Below are 19448 nucleotides of genomic sequence, written 5' to 3'. Positions count from 1 at the left end.
CTTTAAAAACTCTTACTCACGAGACTCCAATATGAAAAATCTAACTTACTTCTAACTTGTTTATAGATTGTATTTGGTATCGTGTGAGACTTTTGGCAACACGTTATTAGTCTCTTCCTACTTAAAGTGTCGGCAAATAAATTCTTTTGAGACATAAAGATTATCATAATTCATGTGTTCTTGACAATAAAAAGCGATATTATTAAACTTTTTGTGACATTCAAAAAAATGCCATCATACTTGCTTTATTGACATTTGTGATATCATAAATACACAATGTATAGATAATGCAATTTTTGACAATGATAACTTTATTGTCATTAAAAAAAAGTCAAATATATATGCTACACATTTTTTGGAGCTTCCTTAAGTTTATTCTCGCTCTCCATGTAAAGTCCTAAAAATTTTAGAATTGAAAATTGGTAGGCTAAGTTTTATGCTAATTGAATTAAAATGAAAATGAAACCTTCGATCGGTAGGATTGTGAGGAAGAAAAAGAAGGTTAAAATATTATTTTGATTTCGGTTATTTATAAGTTATTCAATTTAGTTCTTGTATTTTTTAACGTTTTACTTTTAGTAAATCTTAAATTTAACCTTTTTTTTTTAATTAGTTAAATATTATAATAATATGCATGCAAATAAATACAAAATGTAAATATATTTTTAAAAAGTATAATGAAAAAAGTAATAAAAATAAAGAGTAATAAAAAATCTACAGTAAACCAAGGTATGAACTAAATTAATAATTTATTAAAAGTTCAAATACTAAAATTAAGTATTTGAAAGTATGAAATTCAAAATTAAACAAAGGACAAAAGAATATTTAAGAAAACAAACAAACATTAATTGCTTGACCTAAAGCCCAAAACCGGATTGAAACGCACCGTTTTAGCCTTTTTTGGATGTAAACGACATGTCGTTAACTTAAAATAAAAGCGTCAAATCGTAAAAGACACGTCGTAGTGTTGTTCCGAAATGTGTTAAGCCCATTACGCGCCATCAGAATTTAGAAAACCACGCAGCTTAACGGCGCCAAGTCGATCTTTTGCCGTTGTCTTTTACTTTGGCCTTCCGTTCCGTTCAAAAAATTTTGCGTCGTTTCAGCCAATCAGAGACAGGACATTGAGTCATGTTTCCAATCAACATCTTCCACGTGTAATACCGTCCAATATCAGTCGTTTGCGACCTTCTACATCGTTCGTAAAAGGGCTCTCTGGCAGTTAATTTCTTCTCCAATTCGGTTTCTTTTCCTCCCTAAATCCATTTCTTCGCTTTCATTTTTCTGCAATTTCGATTTCTTATTGCTGGATCTAGTTGTCTCCGGCGACATCAAGGGCTGAGGAATGGAAGCTCATGGCAGCGGATTCCGCCGCGTGCTCGTGCTCGCCTTTTGCGTCGCCGGGATTTGGTCCGCTTATATTTACCAAGGCGTTCTTCAGGAGACTCTGTAAGCTATTTTCGTTCGTTATGATTTATTTATTATTTTAGTTTCTATTGAGCAAATGTCTGTTGTTGTTGATATCTTCCTGAGGACTTTGATACAGCATAAACTTTGTTTTCAGATTTTTCATATTGGGCTTTCTCTTCTGTAATTTTTGTTATCAAATGTCTTGGTTCTGTTTAACTTACTTGCAAACGCTGAATGCCTTTCGTCTAGAGCAATCTGGAGAACTATTCCGTGGAATCAGATGTTGCCCTTTATTCTTCATGATGTTTCTGCCAAATTCCTTTGCCATTATATTCTTGAACCTTTAAGATTTCTGCATTTTTTGGAGGATTAACAGTAGTGTGGGTAGCCTATCATTTTGCATCGGTCTCCTATGTTTAAGAAAATTTTGGGAGTGAGCATCTATCGCATGGGGTTTTTATTATTATTAGTATTATGATGATAATAATATGATTTGAGGATTAGTAATCGTTCTGCCAACTGTTTTCTCATTGAACTTGATCCTGAGGAACCCTTTTTTATTGGGAAAAGTCAATCTCCGGAGGAGCGCAAATCCTTGTTGTTATTGCTTTGCTCACTAACGGATTCAGTTCCATTTGATGATCTAATTCATCTTTCGATTCTTTTTAGGTCCACGAAGCGCTTTGGTTCAGACGGGAAGAGATTTGAACACCTTTCCTTCCTTAACCTGGCACAAAATGTCGTCTGTTTAATATGGTCATACATAAGTGAGTTTCTCTTAGCTCAACCTTTTACCAAATCTATTCTATTGTGTACCTTCCATTGTCATACTGTGTAAAAGAAATATTTTGAGCTGTGGTTAAAAGAATTAAGCTGGTTGTGCATCATAAACAGTGATAAAGCTCTGGTCCAGTCGTAGCACTGGTGGTGCACCTTGGTGGGCATACTGGAGTGCTGGTATTACGAACACGATTGGACCAGCTATGGGAATTGAAGCTTTAAAGTATATAAGTTATCCTGCGCAGGCATGTTTCAATTTATCCCCTTATTTTATTGTTTAGCCTTTTTGTTTATGTCGTGGTTCTATAATTTTCTAAAATCTAATCAATTGTGGTTTCCTTGATTGACTCTGAATTGCTACGAGGAAGTATACGTAGACTATACTTACTGCTAAGGATGAGTATGACTACTAAATTAACAAAGAGTGTCGACTAAAATGTCTAGATGGTTGTTGTCTGTTGAAGAATTAGAAAAAATAGAATTAACGAGTGAATATTTGATACTAGCTAACAAACTATGTTGTCTTTCTGCAGGTCCTGGCAAAGTCATCAAAAATGATTCCAGGTCAGTCAATCAACGAGATCCTCTTAATAATTATGTTTTACTCCACTTAAATATGAAGATGGTATATTATTTGTTCCATGGTATATAAAAATTTAAGGAAAGAGATTATGAAGTATACAAGACTTGGAATTAATGATCTATGTACATATTCCAGAATCTGAATCTTTGTATTTTGTTTATGCAGTGATGCTGATGGGTACACTAGTTTATGGTATTAAATACACATTTCCAGAATATTTGTGTACTTTTCTGGTTGCTGGAGGAGTATCTACATTTGCACTCTTAAAGGTTTTTCCTTTACAAATCTTCTCTTTTTTTATCTTTACGTGTTGGAGAAAAGTGATGCTAATCAATACATCTCCAATTTCTACTTTATAATATTTATTTATTTATGTTTGTGTTTAATTCCAGACTAGCTCAAAGACTATCAGCAAGTTAGCACATCCAAATGCACCCCTTGGATATGGACTTTGCTTCCTGAACCTCGCATTTGATGGATTCACGAATGCCACTCAGGATTCCATTTCAGCAAGGTAAGAATCATATTTTTATAATTTTCTTTTGTTAGAACTTTCCTTTCTAGTATATTATTAGATTTTTTTTATAATATTTGGGGTAGGTAAACCAAACCTCCTAACCTTATCAATGATTCAATAGTACAATATTTATACGAGTTGAGCTATCATATTTTCTGGTACATTTTTAGTTTATACGAATTTATCGTGTTAAAAGATGTACATTTTATAACATGATATTTATCTTGTGATAGTATTTGATGTTTTGATACTCCCTATCCCGAAACTGATAATAAATGCAAATCAGTCAACAACTTTGAAGCTTTATGCTGTTGAACAATTTAAATTCAATTATGATGATTATAATGATGCATTACTATAATAATTCATGATCAACTCTGCAGGTATCCAAAAACGAGTGCATGGGACATAATGTTGGGAATGAATCTCTGGGGTACTATATATAATATGATTTATATGTTTGGATGGCCTCATGGTACTGGGTATCATGCCATAGAATTCTGCAGACAGCATCCTGAAGCAGCATGGGACATTCTCCTGTATTGTCTCTGCGGAGCAGTAGGCCAAAACTTTATCTTCTTAACAATTAGCCGATTTGGTTCCCTCGCCAATACCACCATTACAACAACTCGCAAATTTGTCAGCATTGTTGTGTCCTCTGTACTCAGTGGAAATCCTCTATCATCCAAGCAGTGGGGCTGCGTTGTAATGGTCTTCTCAGGTTTATCCTATCAAATCTACCTCAAATGGAGGAAGCTCCAAAAGTTGCAGAGAAAGAGAAAGACCACCTAACTAGGAAATACCACATTGTAACCAAAGGTTCAATGGTGTCCTTAAATTAGAGGAGGGTAATCCCAAGTATTCATGGATCATGTAGATTTTTATAGAGTGGTTTAGAAGATATATGAACAAAGTTTTGACTATGCCTTTAGTTTTCATTTTACTGTAATCAAGGCTTTTCGGGGGTGAGGACCAGTGAAGTTCTCTCCTTGAACCTTTTTCTTAAGAAAACAGCTAGAAGGTGAGGATATGGATATAATCTACATTAATGATATCTAGAGTTGAATGACCTTGGGAGCATTTACACTTCAATCTACGAAGTCAATGTGGAAAGAAACAAAAAACATATTTTTATTTATGTAGATGTTATGTTACTCTTTTATCTGCTACCATAATAAGACTTTTGAAAAGAAAAATGTTTGTAGGAACAGTTTGTGTGTGTTAGTGTTCGGTTCTGACTTCCAAAAATGATGACCATATCCAGCAGGAAGAACTTGTTTGTTATTGAATACGGCCAAATCTTGTTGATTTGCTTTGACATAATGCACCTTTTTTTTTTCTTTGTTTAATTTTAACATAAAATTATTTTAATTTGTTACTTTTCTAATATATTATAATATAATAAACATGATTCTTTTTGAAGTATGTTTAATAGTTGAAATTAGTTCTACATTCAAATATAAAACAACGAGAGCATTACTTAAAAGGTTTTGTTCGGAATATTGTCAGAAATAAATTCTCAATCTAAATTTTTTTCATCTTTCACAAATTACAACTGATATCTAAATATAACAAATTATCATAAACAATTACCGTCATCTATCACTAATAAGTTTAAATATTTGTCCTTATTTTTTATAAATTAAGTTTTGTTATTTAAAATAATTTTTTATTTAAATAAAAACTCAACGAATTTCCTTAAATCGATAAAAGATTAGATGTTTCTGTAAGATTTGGATAGACTCCCAGTCTTCCAAAAAAAAATCAATATTTAAGTCAAATTTGTGGCAAATTTTGAGTGGTGTTAAGTTGGCAGGCTGATGATCATTCCACTTTGCTGGAAACAGAATTCAAAATTAGCCTTGTTCCTCGAGAAAGTTGATAGCAATAGTGTCCCTTTATTTTGTAGTGAGTTCCCTCCTCTTTAACCTTCCACTTTTTGACTTTACTCATAATTATATTTATACTTTGTCCACCACTGACTGAATTTAACACACACATCCTTCTTCTTCTTCCCTGACTTCCCTTCAATTTTCTGTCTCATGCCAGGGCCCTTTCTACATCAGGTAACCTTACAAAATTCTCTCCAGTTATCTTCTCTGTCTTATCCTAACTCCCCACCTTATATATTTCCAACTCTCGTTTCACGTATCAAGTTTTTCCAGAAGTTTAAAGCTCTTACAATTTCAGTGTTTTCTTTCTTCACTTTCTTCTGTTTAACTGAGAATGATAATCAGAGAGTCAGGTTTCTGTATTCTCATACTTAAGTGGTTGCTGTTCTGTTCAAAATCCAGGAGCATTTGAGAAAGAGAAACCAAGGTAGACAAGGATGAGTGCACACTAACAACAAAACACATTCCATTCAAATCATATTTATGTTTGTTACATCATAAATCAGGTAAGGAACAGAAAGAAAGAAAAAATGCTGATTCTATACCTCTGCACACCAAAAATAAAAAAAAAAGTATATAGGAAACCATTCCAACTGGTTATCCTCTACCTGTTTTCATCAGTTTTTTTTTTATCAGTTTTTTGTTTTTTTGCTTCCCTCAGTCACTTTTTGTTGGAGGGGAGTAAGGAATGCGGCCAAAGCATGCTTACTCTTTGAATAGAATGTCTACAAATTGTATCTAGACGTTATATACATGTGGGAAATCAAGCTACAAAAACTGGGACACCAAAATCACATATTGCAAGAAACTGGAAAGGTGAAAAAAAAATGACACACCAAAGCACACTGGTTCGGATGTTACTATTAGAGAAAACCCCACCTAGGGAGAGAATAGAAAAAAAGAATGTGGAACACGAGGTTATATGTGTCCCGATGTGTCCGAATGATCCATAACATTCTAGACTCGAGTTATGGAATGCAGATATCAACATGCCACTATGAAAAATTTAGGCCGGAATGGCTGCAAACCAATGGAATTTAATTTAAAGAAAGAAAAAAAAGAGAGACTGAATTTTGAACCTACACAATGCAGATTCTGTATGTGGGATGATTAGATAGGTTTTATAGACTTTGGAGAAGGGCTCTTTTGCAGGGTGGTGGTTGTGAAGGATTAACACTAGGGTTAAGGGAAGGTGACTCCACTCCCAGTGTTTTAAGAAGAAAACTCCTTTCCTGAAAAAAAGAACAAAACAAAACAAATGAGAGGTCAATCATAAAATGCAGAGGCCAATACGCATTACAACTACTAAGTCCCAAAACAAAAGCATTTCTATCAGTTACACCTCCATTTTATATTTGTTCAAGAAAAAATCTAGACAATGAAGCTAAGCTTGGTGATAATGAAGCATTCTTATAAAATGAAGAAAGTTTGGCCATCAAAATTCATTTTGCTGCTACCATGATATTTCTTACAGTGTTTCATGTTCTCCATTTAAAACTCAGTTTAACTTCCTAATTATAATACCTGAAAAGATCTTAGTACTGTTCTGTAGGTAGCCTTGTCTGATCTTCTTGAATTCCAGATGAAAAAAGGGCCAAAGATTTATCTAGCTGAGTCCTACATTTCTACATGATAGTTTGATTTGATCCATGTAATCCATGTTTGCTAACCCAGACTAACTTCATTTTCCTAATGTCTCCTAGTTTGAACCATTTATCAATATGAAACGCTGTTCAAGAGAAGAACTGGATTTCTTTTAGGTAAGAACTAAAGTTCCTGATGGTAGTTCTTGAACTAAAGCAAATTATAAAACTTCAAATGTAAAAAATGAATCCTCAAACTTTCAAAAATTGAAAATTCGCTCACTTTCATCCTAATTCCTACTTTACTCTCTCCCGTCCTTCTGAATCCTTTCTGGGACTAGGATGCTGCAGTAAAATGTCTCTTCTTTGTCCATTATCAACGTTCCTCTCATGGAATACTTTCTCTCCGTGAATTGGATACTACAGTAGCACCAGCCCAGCAGCAACCAAATAGATTTATGGGCTGGATGGGAGGAAATGGAACAATGAAGGGAATGGGGAGAGAGAGTAGCTGGAGAATGGAGAAAGCAATTGAGGAAAGATGAGAGTGAAAGAAAGTAAATGGATCCAATTTTTTCTTTTGTGAAAGTAAAGGATTTAAATTAAAAGATAGTTCGCCAGTCCAATTTTTTCATTTATAAAAGTTGGGGGTTTAATTTTTACCATTAAAAGTCCCTAACAAATTGTTGCCCCAACTCATTGATTGTATAATCCATTAATTTGATTCCTTTTGACAGTTTATCAATTGTGAGCACGAAGATCAATAACTAAGTTTCATAATATGTAGATAGAGACAGATTTCACTTAAATAGAAAATACTAATTATAACCTGATTACTTGTGAATTTGGACCTATAAAGAACTGTGGTAGACTTCTACGGTTGTAGGTGATGTTAAAGTTTTAACTGAAATCCACATCTCATTGGGGAAGGTTTACGCCTAAGACACTGCTATTTTGAACTGGCAGATTTCTTAAGCCCTCAAAAGCTCCTCATGTTTTGCTTTAGTTTTATAATCATTGTTTATTACTGAAACTGCTTTTTTGTTTAATATGAAAACACAATCACTTGTCTGATTTGATTTTATTAGTGCAGTAAAAAAAAATGTAAAGGTCACTTACACTTTCAGAGAATTGTGGGCTGGGAATTCCTGCTGCCAAGGATCTAAAAAGAGGAATTACATGCATGGGGGAGCTGAATTCCGAGCTTGAAAAGGAAGAGGCAATGGATTCAATTTTTCGTTCATTGCAACACTTGAAAGTCTCTGCTACAGTAAAACATTGCATCTTCTTAGCAGCAAATAATCATGGGAAAGATCAAGGGCCTCTATAAGCAATGTAAGAACTTATTCATTACCTCGCTCCAGGTTTGTCTTTGGAAGTATTTCTTTCTCAGATTCACCAATATTATATTGCTCTCTGGTGCAACTTGACCCGGATTCAAATTGAGGTTCCTGATGATGAGTCCCTATCTCAGGTTGGCTTTGATCTATTTTTTCCTCTGCTGTTTGGGATACAAGTGTTGATCCAGTACTGTATTCTGAACTGCCAGGAGATTCGTGGAGATTGGGTTCTCTGCAGGCCATTTCATTGATAAGGCCGAAAATAAAAAGTAATCCAAATTTGAGAAATAATAGAAAGCATATTTCTGTTACCTCCATTGACTACCATCATTGCTACTCCTTAAATCCTCAACTGAACCCTTAGTGTCTTCCAGTTGAAGGTCAATATCCGGAGTTACATATTTGGTTATGTGTGTGTCATTTTCTTTGCTTCGACTGAGGAAATCTTGGAGAATCTGATTCATATTTAATGGACATTACAGAAAAAGAAAATAATAAATAATAAATCTATCAAACATCATGCATGAAAATAATATGAAGAATACTTGAGTATTAATAGGAAGTGAAGTTTCCGATTTTTAGGGAATGAAGTTAGCAGCAGTATATAATTCAGGATATCCTCTTTTTTATGATGACTACTTGCCATGTCTAAAAATAAAAATAGAGTTTATTCGTTCAGCCGAGGGAGACATGGAATAAAGATTCATCTCACTATACTCTTACTTGGTTATCTGCCATTATCAAAATGCAGCTCAATGTTACATAGCACATATAACAGCATTGTTGATAGACAAAGTACCTTCCAAGCATTTTCTAGACTTTGATCTGTATTCTCTGAGTTAACCTTCAATGCGAGTGAACTGAGTAATTCTGCTTGTTCTGTTAAAGCAGTTACCTTTGGATCATCCTTCTTGATAAAGGTTCCTTGACTTTTGTTACTTTGAGCTGCTTATGGTGGAGAATGAAGAGATTAATCCCATTATTATTAGCCCAAAAGTAAATCAAATGATGCAACGACAAACAAAACCTCCAAGGAGTGGTATTCCTTGTCTCTGTAATGTGTTTCCAGTTTTAACAAAATGATTGGGAAGTTGTTTCTTTAAGTGACTTACTAGCACTTAGACCATCGGCATTGTCAACAATGTTCTCTACCAGCACTGCAAACGGAGCTCTCGGCTGCTGATCCATTGCTAAGCCTGGCTTTTTTGATCCATCCTCAAGCAAGCAACCTTCCGTCGTATGAGATATGTGTGCTCTCCTAAATGGTTATTTGCAAAATAATCAATTCTTTTCTGTGAAGCAATTTCTCGTTCACGTTTCTATTTAGACATCTTGTATACAAATTTTATACCTTATCCTCTTTACTGGCTGAGAAGTTTCGGAAGAAACATCATCACTCCCCTTTTGAAATAGAACCCTTTTGTTGTTGTGATTGATGAATGAACTTGAGTTCTCTTTTGCTAATGCTTCATATTTGGCTCTCTTTTTACACAGGGTGGTAAACCGGTTTTTCACTGCATTGTCCGTTCTGCATAAGCCATATCACATAGAAATGCTTAGTGAATTTGCAGCAAAATTGAACTGCAATAAGAGAACTCGACAGTTCTATACCTGCCTGACACCACCTTTGCTATTTCTGTCCATCTATTTCCAAATATTTTCTGTGCCTGTAGACCAGGTTAATTTATTAGATATAGGGGCATCCAATGACGTGGGAATACTCAAAAGTTTGAACACATATTGACCATTAGGCTACTTTAACTTTTAAGAGACCACAGCATGTGCTAATATTTGCTAATCCGAGGCATTTTAACATTATATATCAAAGATTCAATTTCACTCATACAATTAAGAGATGTAATAAAATTACATTTACAGTAGATCTTAAACTTATAAGATAGTGATTACAGACAATATTTAAATCTCTATTCAAGATTCTCCGCTCTTACAAGTGGGTGGAATAATCAATCACCTCGCATAGAAGCAAATCCTCTTCTGGAGACCATCCCCCTTTCTTAAAATCGGAATTCAAGTATGTGTACCATCTGAAATTTAGGCCATTCACATCAGTGAAACTCGATCAACCCAGAAGAAGAAAACAAGAACTGTTTGAATCAGCTTTGTTACCATCGTTCTCATCATTTTCATTTACCTTCTTCTGCACTGTCTGGTTGTTTTATCCTTGAACTTGGATGCAATGATTGCCCAACTGCACAATCAATTCATTCCATAAACAATCAATCAAGGTTACAATAAACTAAATGAGATTAATAATAGAGTCAATGACTAGAAAGTGTTCTTACTTTTCTGTTCCATGTTGGTTAATCTGCTCTCTGAGAATATCATCCTCCTGAAAACTCCAATAACCCATATCAGAAATCACATCAAAACGATCTATAAACAAGGGAAGCAATCTACAGAGATTGAAAAAAAAAAAAAAAACAGAGAGAAACCTGTTGAGTCCAGGAAACGATGTGTCGTTCCTTCTTCTTGGAATCTTCGGTGGCGAGCTTCTTCTTGGTGTCCTGCATTTGCTTTTATTAATTACAATCAACAGTATCTCTTAGGCGCTCCTCCCCTTTTATTGAAACCCACTTGCATGCTAAAGGTAAGCCTTTCTATAGCATATAAAAAAGGGGGGATAAGAAACTGCAAAGTCCCTAAAAAAGGAACACTTCTCCCTTCACTTTCCTTTAATCTTTACGGATGATACAAAAACACTGTTGGGTTCAAAAACGGAACAGCACCAATTTCAAGTCGAAAGCGATGCTGAACTTGAAACCTCTCTATCAAAAACCCTATACAAAATAGAAATCGCCTCGGATTCTAACCCTTTTTATTTTTGCTTCTCTCTCTCTTACCCACTTTAATTTCTTCCCTATAGAACTAGTATCTGAGTTTAAATAAACAAAACCTCCAGGGATTCAAGGGGGAAACAAACAGAGAGAACTAAGAATCAACGATGAATCCTCCAATCCAATCCAATCCAATCCAATCCAATCCAAACCCAGTAAGGATGATGATGGTAATCTTGCTGGTTGAATAGGTAGATCTGAAAAACGAAATGGGTTTGTGTAAAAAAAGGGAATGAAGTAGAAGAAGGGTGAAAGGGAGAGATTTGAGAGATGGAAATGAAGGAAATGAGATGAGACAGAGAAAGGTCTGTGTTTGAAACACACACACACACACACACACACTCTCTCTCTCTCTCTCTCTAGAAGGAGGTTGTGGGGATTTAAAATTGAAGAAAATAGAGAGATAAAAAAATAAAAGAAATAAGAAATAGAAACAACGGACTCATGGATGAGTGCGCGGGTATGAAGGGAAGTTTGAAAAAGAACGCTGAATTCCATGTGGGGGATACCATGGTGGACTCTACTATTCCCACATTTCACTGACAATTCCTTTCTTTTTCTTTTTTTCTTTTCTTATATATCTTTTCTCAATTTTAATTTTATATATATACTTCTTTCATTCTTTTTAATCTTTTTATAAAAAACATATTTTCTAGTTTATACAAATTTAATCTCTACCCTTCAACATTTTAGATTTACTACTCATGGCTAGTTTATAGTTGATCTTTCTTATAGAAAATAAATTGTTATTTAGTAGTGTTTTTATTCTAAAATTGAATATATCTTTACATTATCGTAACCGACAAAATTATTAAAAATATTAAATTATAGATTCTATCAATAAAGTAATATACATTGATACAAGTTTTAGCAACTAGGGATGATCATTGATCGATCAATCATAGTCAAATTTTTTTGACTAAATCGATTATGATCAGTTTAGTAAATGTTCAAATTCACATTGACCATATTTGTGTAAATGTGGTCGATTTGTTGGTTTATCACTAAGAAATAATTTTTGAAATTTTTTCAACCGATGTCAATTGACTGACTCGATTTTTCAATCTATCATGCTCACCCCTACTAGCAATGTTACACCAATAGAAGTTTAGCAATGGTGATCAATATTGATCATTGATAGAATATAAAAATTAACTATATTTTATACATATTTTGGTTCATTAGGTTATATTTGAAAATGTCTATTTAAATATAGCTAAATAAACCAAAATATTTACATAATATAGCAAAATTTAATAGATTTGAAATTTTGCTATATTTTTTTTTTAAAATATTTTAAACATTATACGATTTACAATACTTTCTCTTATTATAATTATTTTTCCATTTTGGTAAAGAATAATTTTGAGATGTTAAATTGATTTTTTCTTAAACCTACATTATTCAAATTTCTATATGTATGATGTATGTGTGTGTATATACATGGATGCATGGATGACACATGTGATTCAAGACTGAATATCTTCATCCTCATTGGTCAGTTTCTTTCTTTTTCAATTTAAAATTTGAATAATGTTTCTTTATAATTATTATTATTAATATTGTTATTGTTGTTAATAAATTGATAATTTTGGAAGTAGCATGAATCACCTTCCTCTAAAGGCTCTTTTTTTCCTTCTTTTTTTTTTTTTCCTCTCTTTTTTGGATTTTACTTTTTAGTATTTTATTCCTTTTATTTTGTTAATTAATTAGATTAGATTAGATCAAATTTGAAATTTAAGCATTTTTTATTTCTCTATCCAGTTTGGCAGATTACACATTGCAATGGCTCACAAACAATTGTCTTTTTATTCTTATTTTTAAAAATAATTTAAAAATGCTTTTGATATAAAAGAATTAAGAAATAATATTTAATTTTTTTAGAAAAAAATATAATTGGATCTTCTGACACTTTTAGATTTGTTGAATCTAATTGAAAATATAATTGGATTTTGTTTCGCATTTTTTTCCCCATCCGAAATTATTACCATTGGATCGAGTCCGTTAGGAAATAAGATTTTTTTTTCTTTGGTGAGGAAATAGAAAATATATTCCAAACCCTAAACCCTATCGGAAAATAATAACAAAAAATAAAGGGAAAGTAATAACAAAAAATAACAGAAATTGTCAGAAAAAAAAAGAACATATATATTAAAGTCTAATAAATTTGTTCTTTGTTTGAGTGATTTTGGTTAGTGGGTAAGTTTTGAATTTGGTATTTAGATTTAAAGTTGTTATTTGGAAATTTATTTTAATTTAATTTTTAAGTTTTTTGGTTTACTTTTTTTTTATTTTGATTTTCTTACTAAAAACTCAATTGGGTCTTTGAAAATAATATTAATTAATTAATTCAAAATAGCTATGAAGTAAAATGACGAAAATAAAATAATGGAACTGAGTTAAATTTTTATTATTTAAACCTTTTAATTTTACTAATTAATAAATATTAATCCTAAAAACTGAAAATGAATATTTCTTAAAATTTGAAATTAAATCTGAAATCTAGGGATCACGTTGAAATAAAACTAAAGCTTAAAGGATAAGTTTGTAGCATTTCATCAAATAAAAATTAAACTCAAAATTTAAAGATAAAAAATGTAACATTTTGAAAGTATAACAAAAAAAAAATACATTTTTTCGTATTTTTTTTTCAAAGAGAAAGATAAAGAAATGAGAAGAAAGAGATTGTATGATTAAAAACGAAAAGAAATAAATTGTATGATTGAGGAATGGGAGATGACAAGTGGGTCGAGAGGTAACGAGAGAGAAAGACGAAGAAGAGGATGAAAATGTAATAATAATAATAAAATGTCAAATCTCATTTTAACCAAACAATAGGATTTAGGGTTTATGGTATAGAAATTTGAAATTTCAATCTTCATGAAATAAGTATTTTAAAAAACCATAAATTTACTAACAAAGTCCAAAGTAAAACAAATGTATGTAATGTGTGGTGTCAAAATTTAATATTTTTACGTAGTGGGAAATGTAAATATGGGGTGTGATAAAAATAAATATTTCAAATAATCAATAATAAAGTGTAGTTGACACATGACTTTTGTGAGACTTACAATGCTCATTTAACAACTCTTTCTTTATCTCATCTCAAAATAAATAATTTTTTTTAAAAAAAAATCACTGTTCATTTATTGTGTGTTTAATAATTAATGAAAAATGTGAATCCATATTTCTAAATTTGAAAATTTGAAAATTTGAACCCACAATGCTTGGAGGTAATTTGGTTGGTGTGACATTAATAGATATGTGGCCAAATATATGATGAGCAGCATGACTATATAGTAATGCCAACTATTGTAATAAATTTGGTTTTGTAATTAAATTCATTTCTTACTTTAATCTTGGTTTAAAAGGGAAAGAAAAAAAAAAGACTAATAATTTGGTATGTGAACTTATTATTTGATGATCAAGATATGCATCATAAAAAGAGATTTAGACATAATGTGGTTACTGATTACAAGTAAAGGGTCAAAAGTAAAGAAGGCAATGGATTGGAATTGTAAATCAAATAAAATAAATTGTTTTTCTTATAAAATAAAAATAATTTTTTCTTCGAAGGAAGATTTGTTCTTAAACTTAGTAGGAAAAAAATAAAACAAAAAAAATATAAGATTTACGTCATCGTTTAAAACTAATTAAGAAATTTGAGGTTGAGTCTCAATTTGGTTAAATATAAATTAAGGTCGATTCGATAACAATTTTATTTATTGTTTTAGTTTTTCAAAATTAAGCATATTTACTTATGAACGTTTGGGTTTGGGATCTAACGTTGGATTTTACTAATAAAGTCACTTTATCCAAACTTGATATATCGTATGAATTTTAATTTAATCAATTTATTTTTATTAAAAGTTTAAAATGATTTGAAATTGAAAGTTGAAATTTGAAGATGAATAAATTGAAAGTTAATAAAAATGATTTTCTTTTCTAATGTTAAAAATATATTCCTAGCTTCTTCTAAAAATGTATATAAAATTAAAGTTTTCTTTCTTTTTCAAACTCTTAAATTTGAGGTCTTTGTAACAATCATTTTTCCACCTCCTCTAATCTATAAATTTCTACTTTTTGTATTTCTAAAGATGTTATATCTTTTTCAAACTCCTTTCTCTCTAAATATCATATATTTGATTCTTTCACTAATATTTCTCCCATTCTCTTTTTCCTCTTTATTTTTCTTTTTAATTATTTCTTTACTTTTTTTTTCCCTCTAATTTTTTCCCTAAATTTTCTCCCATATTCCAACTTTTCTCTGTTTTTCTTCCTCTAATCTAACATATCTTTTTCACTAACTTTACTCTTTCTTGAAATTTATCTTTTCCTCCCCAACATTTTTTTAATGTCTATATTATTTATTTCTTTCCTTTCACTTTTATTATTCTTTCTTTAACTAATACTCTTTATATATATATATATATATATATATATATATATATATATATATATATATATATATAAAGAAGAAACTCTGAGACTAATATCCTCTTTAAACAATTTTTTTATCTAATGGTTATCTCTTTAATTTTTATTTTAAATAAATTTTAAATAAAAAACATACAATATGTTTCAATTTTAATTTTTTCTTAAAAAATTTATTTTTTTCTAATCGATGTATTTAGATTAAATTTTCATCTGTTTAAATTAAAAAATAATTAAAGTATTTGAAAGCTAATCAAAATTATTTTTTTAAGTATATTTTAAATAGTGTTCACAAAATTAGTTTATTGAAAAATATTTTTTTCGTAAGTCCAAACAGACTTTTAATAATAGTTCAATTTGATTTCAGCCAAGATTCAAAAATAAAAGTTAAAATTGATAACGAAGTAACCACCGCCTTTTATTTTAAACTTGACGTTTTAAATAACCATAAGAAATTAACAATAAGAATAAAACTCAATATCGTTTAATAAAAACAATCAAATATAACAACATAACAACTAGATATAACGTATTAATATATATAAAAATATTTTTAAAACATTATAAATATAGTAATATTTATATTAATCTATCAACCGTATTTCTATATTTGAATTTTTTTAAAAAAAGTTGCTATATATTTTATTATTGTCCATAAAATTGTTAACAATTATAAATACCCGATAAAACCAAAAATAATAATTATATTCTATTATTTAGAAAACACGTGTATTTTGTCTGTCTCTTTAGTTATCTATTTACAAAATACATTGTATATTTTATTAAAAAGAAGATCAACATTTTGTAATATATCAAAATTGTATCAAATACAAATAAAAATATGAATTTAAATGATAAAATTGTTAAAAATATTTTTATATATAACAAAATGTTATTGTTTATTAAAATTAAATTATGTTATATTATTTATCATCAATCAATAGTAAATTTTGTTCGTATTTATTAATATTAAAAAACAAAAAAAAATTGATAGCAAATTGTTTTAGTAAAAATGGGTTATGTTAAAAAACACAAAGGGTATATGCAGATTCAAAATTTAAAAAATGAAAAGAAAATGATGGAAGTTAGTGTAAGAATTGTTGGTAATTAAAAGAACTTAGAATGAAAGTAATTATTTCCAAGTTCCAACAAAAAAGAAAATGATGTTACTTTTAATTATGATGAAAATAAAAAATATTATTCAAAACATTACTTCCACTTTCACAAGTGATATGAACTGATCACCAAATATCCATAACACTTTTGTCTTCATCATCCTACGTGGACAAGATGAAGAACTGCCACGTAGGAATGAAAGAAGCATAATTTAGTCATTTTAGCCTTCAAAATCTTCAAACTGGTGGACCCTACATGGCATACTCATAACCCTATCCTTTTCTTGACAGCGAAATATCCCGCCTAAAAAGATTTATTGCATTCCCTTTTTCTTTTTAATTAAACTTTTCATCTCCTCTAAAATATAATTACCTTTTTTTTTCTTGTTTATTTGGTTAAATCCCACTAATGTGACAATATTTTAAGTACGATAATGTCTACTTGAACATTAAGTTTTATGGTTTTGTTTCGATTAAAATGTCTCTTTAATCCTTTGAGATTTGAAATTCATGTCTCTTTGATCCCTAAAGTTTCAAAACAGATGTCTCTATATTTCCTAAATACTTTTAAATAGTCTCCAAGTTAACTTTAGCTTAAGGAAATGCTTATTAGACCGTTAAATGTTAGTACGAATATTACTTATATTTGATGTGTACAAAGTATATTGAATTAGTTGAAAAATAAATTAAAATAAAAAAACCTTAAAATATTTAAAATTTTTAAATTTTTTTTTTATTTAAAAATTGTTGGTAAAAAGATGTATCAATTTTTAAAATTTAAATATTATTTAAATTAATAAATAATAATTTAAATTTTGTTAAATTCTTTTTTACCAATGATTTAAATAAAAAAAGATAAACAACTTTAAAGTTATAGTTTATTACTTTTAAATATTTTAAAGCTATTATTTTAATTTATATATTTTTCAACGACTTCAATATAATTTACACTATCGTTAAATATAACTAATATTCACGTCAGCATTTTAACTGTCTATTAAGGTTAGATTAATAAAGTTAACTAAAGTGTCTACTTTTATTGATTAAATAGACACGAACTTCAAATCTTAAGAACTAAAAGTGTAATTTACCTTTTTTTTTTCACATTGAAAAAGTCTCAAATCAATTGAGATAGTTATTTTCACATATATACCTATAGTCATCTTTTTATCCAACTAAAGTGAGAATTGGTTGCAATTCCAACACCACAAATAAATAAAAAAACACCCGTCGTTTTTTAAAACTTTTCCTTATTCTAAACCTAATAAGTCAATTACAACAAAATTAATAAATTTAAACCTATAGCATTATGTAACATTTTCTTGAACATAGGGTATTAAAACCATATGATATTAAATCATGTAAGCCAAATTGAAATATGGAAAAGTACATTCACCCATTTTTGTCAATGGCATGTTGGGGACCCAACACTAGAAGTAAAAAATTGTGGGTATCCCATAAGAACACATATATACACATTAAAACTTTTCTTTTAATATGTATAAAGTAGTTGAAGGGTACAATGTAGGAGTAGTGGCCAATGCTTCCCCATTCGTGCCCCATTGGTCCTAGTGTATTTCTTGGACCTTTATCCTATTTTGAAAAGACTCTGTCTAGGAGATACTCTCGTCTCAACGGATTTCTACCTAAAAAAAAATATATAATTTTCATACTACAAAAGTTTGATCTATTTTTTTTTTTTTATTAGTTAAGCTAAAAAACAATAACTCATAATTAATATTGGTTTTTAAAGAGGGAAATGAGTTAAGTTACAAAAATTAATGCTTTTTCAAGAGGGAATCTTGAAAAATAAGATTTAAAATGGGTATATAGAAAAAGGAATATTGAAAGGTAAAACTAAAGGAAAGAAAAAAAGAGAGGCTATATTTTATAGAAAGGGAAAAAGAAAAAAGAAGAAAGAAATTAAAGGGTTGATGGGATTATTAGAAAGGGAAAGAGTATTATGAATGATGAGAGTAAATGTGGAGGGTCGGTGACATTTGTCCCACAATTCCCCTTCCAAATGCAATGCTAATAAGACCTAGAAAATGACCATCCCCTTCTCCGAGTGGAACCCTATGCAAAAACTACACACACTCTAATTACTCAAAAATTGATCTCAATTGCAAAACCTAATCAGATAACAATTGTTTGATAACAATGTTCTACAAATGTGATTTGGTCTACTTCATGGTTCAAAAGTACATTAATAGTACACAATTCAAATTACAAATTTATGTAAAGCAATAGTTATTCCATAATGGAAATCCAACTTCTTTTGATATCAAACAAACAGAAAAAAGAAGAAAAGAAATTTAGACGTCCCCTTCTCCTTTCCTCCAAACCCCATTAATGCTTAATTTTGTCAGCTTTTGGAATATATATATAAATATATTTGATTTAAAGTGAAAATAACGTTTGCTCATATTCATTGTCTAAGTAAGGCCCTAGTCTAAGGACACTTTAATTTGTGTGTGTGTGTTTTTTTTTCTTCTTTTCTTTTCTATTCTATTCTATTCTATATATATATATATATGTGTGTGTGTGTGTGTGTGTGTGTGTGTGTGTGTGTGTGTGTGTGTGTGTGTGTGTGGTTGTTTGGTAGTATGTGGAGGATTTGATAAAGATATTAATGAAGTTAATTTCCAAACGCGTTAGCGATAAGTTTGACAAAATGGGACGCGGTATAAGTCATAAGTGGGAGATATATATGGACCCCCAATTCATTGTTACACACCTTACCTTATTATTCAATTTCAAAGGCGGCCTAATTTTACCATCTTTCCCCATCCAATGGGCCAAACTTACATATTTTATTTAACATTTTTTTTAAAAAAAAAATACCTTTTTTTAAATTTTTTTATTAAAATAATTATGTTTAATATCATAAGTTATATATTAATTAATTTAATTTCAATATCGATGAAATGTAGTAAAAC

The 19448-nt window shown here is 30.2% G+C and overlaps 2 protein-coding genes and 1 long non-coding RNA gene across 5 annotated transcripts; 2 read left to right on the top strand and 1 right to left on the bottom strand.

The window, feature by feature from the left end:
• Window positions 1-1015: 1015 nt before the first annotated feature.
• LOC103489095 (UDP-galactose/UDP-glucose transporter 3) lies at window positions 1016-4500 on the top strand. Its single transcript, XM_008448103.3, has 7 exons — window positions 1016-1449; window positions 2080-2177; window positions 2305-2435; window positions 2724-2754; window positions 2939-3042; window positions 3166-3287; window positions 3674-4500. Exons 1-7 carry the CDS (start codon window positions 1346-1348, stop codon window positions 4080-4082), a joined length of 999 nt encoding a protein of 332 aa, XP_008446325.1. The 5' UTR covers window positions 1016-1345; the 3' UTR covers window positions 4083-4500.
• Window positions 4501-5036: 536 nt separating this feature from the next.
• On the top strand, window positions 5037-6022 carry LOC103489097 (uncharacterized). Of its 2 annotated transcripts, XR_007824402.1 has the most exons (3): window positions 5037-5198; window positions 5340-5356; window positions 5585-6022. It is a non-coding gene; the product is annotated as an uncharacterized LOC103489097 (long non-coding RNA). The 2 variants fall into 2 exon arrangements; XR_537572.3 differs by having other exon boundaries at window positions 5037-5356.
• Window positions 5625-11361, bottom strand: LOC103489096 (transcription factor MYB124). 2 transcript variants are annotated; one of them, XM_008448104.3, is made up of 12 exons: window positions 10559-11361; window positions 10409-10455; window positions 10258-10314; window positions 10078-10150; window positions 9717-9772; window positions 9457-9633; window positions 9218-9363; window positions 8905-9053; window positions 8418-8560; window positions 8120-8337; window positions 7885-8027; window positions 5625-6414 (listed from the first exon to the last, which is right to left on the bottom strand). In XM_008448104.3, exons 1-12 carry the CDS (start codon window positions 10634-10636, stop codon window positions 6304-6306), a joined length of 1398 nt encoding a protein of 465 aa, XP_008446326.2. In that variant the 5' UTR covers window positions 10637-11361; the 3' UTR covers window positions 5625-6303. The 2 variants fall into 2 exon arrangements, with proteins under 2 accessions (XP_008446326.2, XP_008446327.2); XM_008448105.3 differs by having other exon boundaries at window positions 8905-9050; window positions 10559-11360.
• Between the last annotated feature and the right edge of the window lie 8087 nt (window positions 11362-19448).

This window comes from Cucumis melo, chromosome 10 (assembly GCF_025177605.1).
Source record: "Cucumis melo cultivar AY chromosome 10, USDA_Cmelo_AY_1.0, whole genome shotgun sequence".
Lineage (NCBI taxonomy): Eukaryota > Viridiplantae > Streptophyta > Magnoliopsida > Cucurbitales > Cucurbitaceae > Cucumis > Cucumis melo.
This window is presented reverse-complemented; position numbering and strand designations above follow the sequence as displayed.

Bases quoted from the DNA above. Each gene is read 5' to 3' on its own strand.
- LOC103489095 (XM_008448103.3), top strand. From the start codon at position 1,346: ATGGAAGCTCATGGCAGCGGATTCCGCCGCGTGCTCGTGCTCGCCTTT. The intron at 1,450-2,079 runs GTAAGCTATTTT...GATTCTTTTTAG, and splicing joins GGCGTTCTTCAGGAGACTCT to GTCCACGAAGCGCTTTGGTT. The intron at 3,043-3,165 runs GTTTTTCCTTTA...GTTTAATTCCAG, and splicing joins CTACATTTGCACTCTTAAAG to ACTAGCTCAAAGACTATCAG.
- LOC103489096 (XM_008448104.3), bottom strand. From the start codon at position 10,636: ATGCAGGACACCAAGAAGAAGCTCGCCACCGAAGATTCCAAGAAGAAG. The intron at 9,364-9,456 runs GTATAAAATTTG...ATAACCATTTAG, and splicing joins CAGCCAGTAAAGAGGATAAG to GAGAGCACACATATCTCATA. The intron at 6,415-7,884 runs GTAAGTGACCTT...TCTTTTTTTCAG, and splicing joins GCCCACAATTCTCTGAAAGT to GAAAGGAGTTTTCTTCTTAA.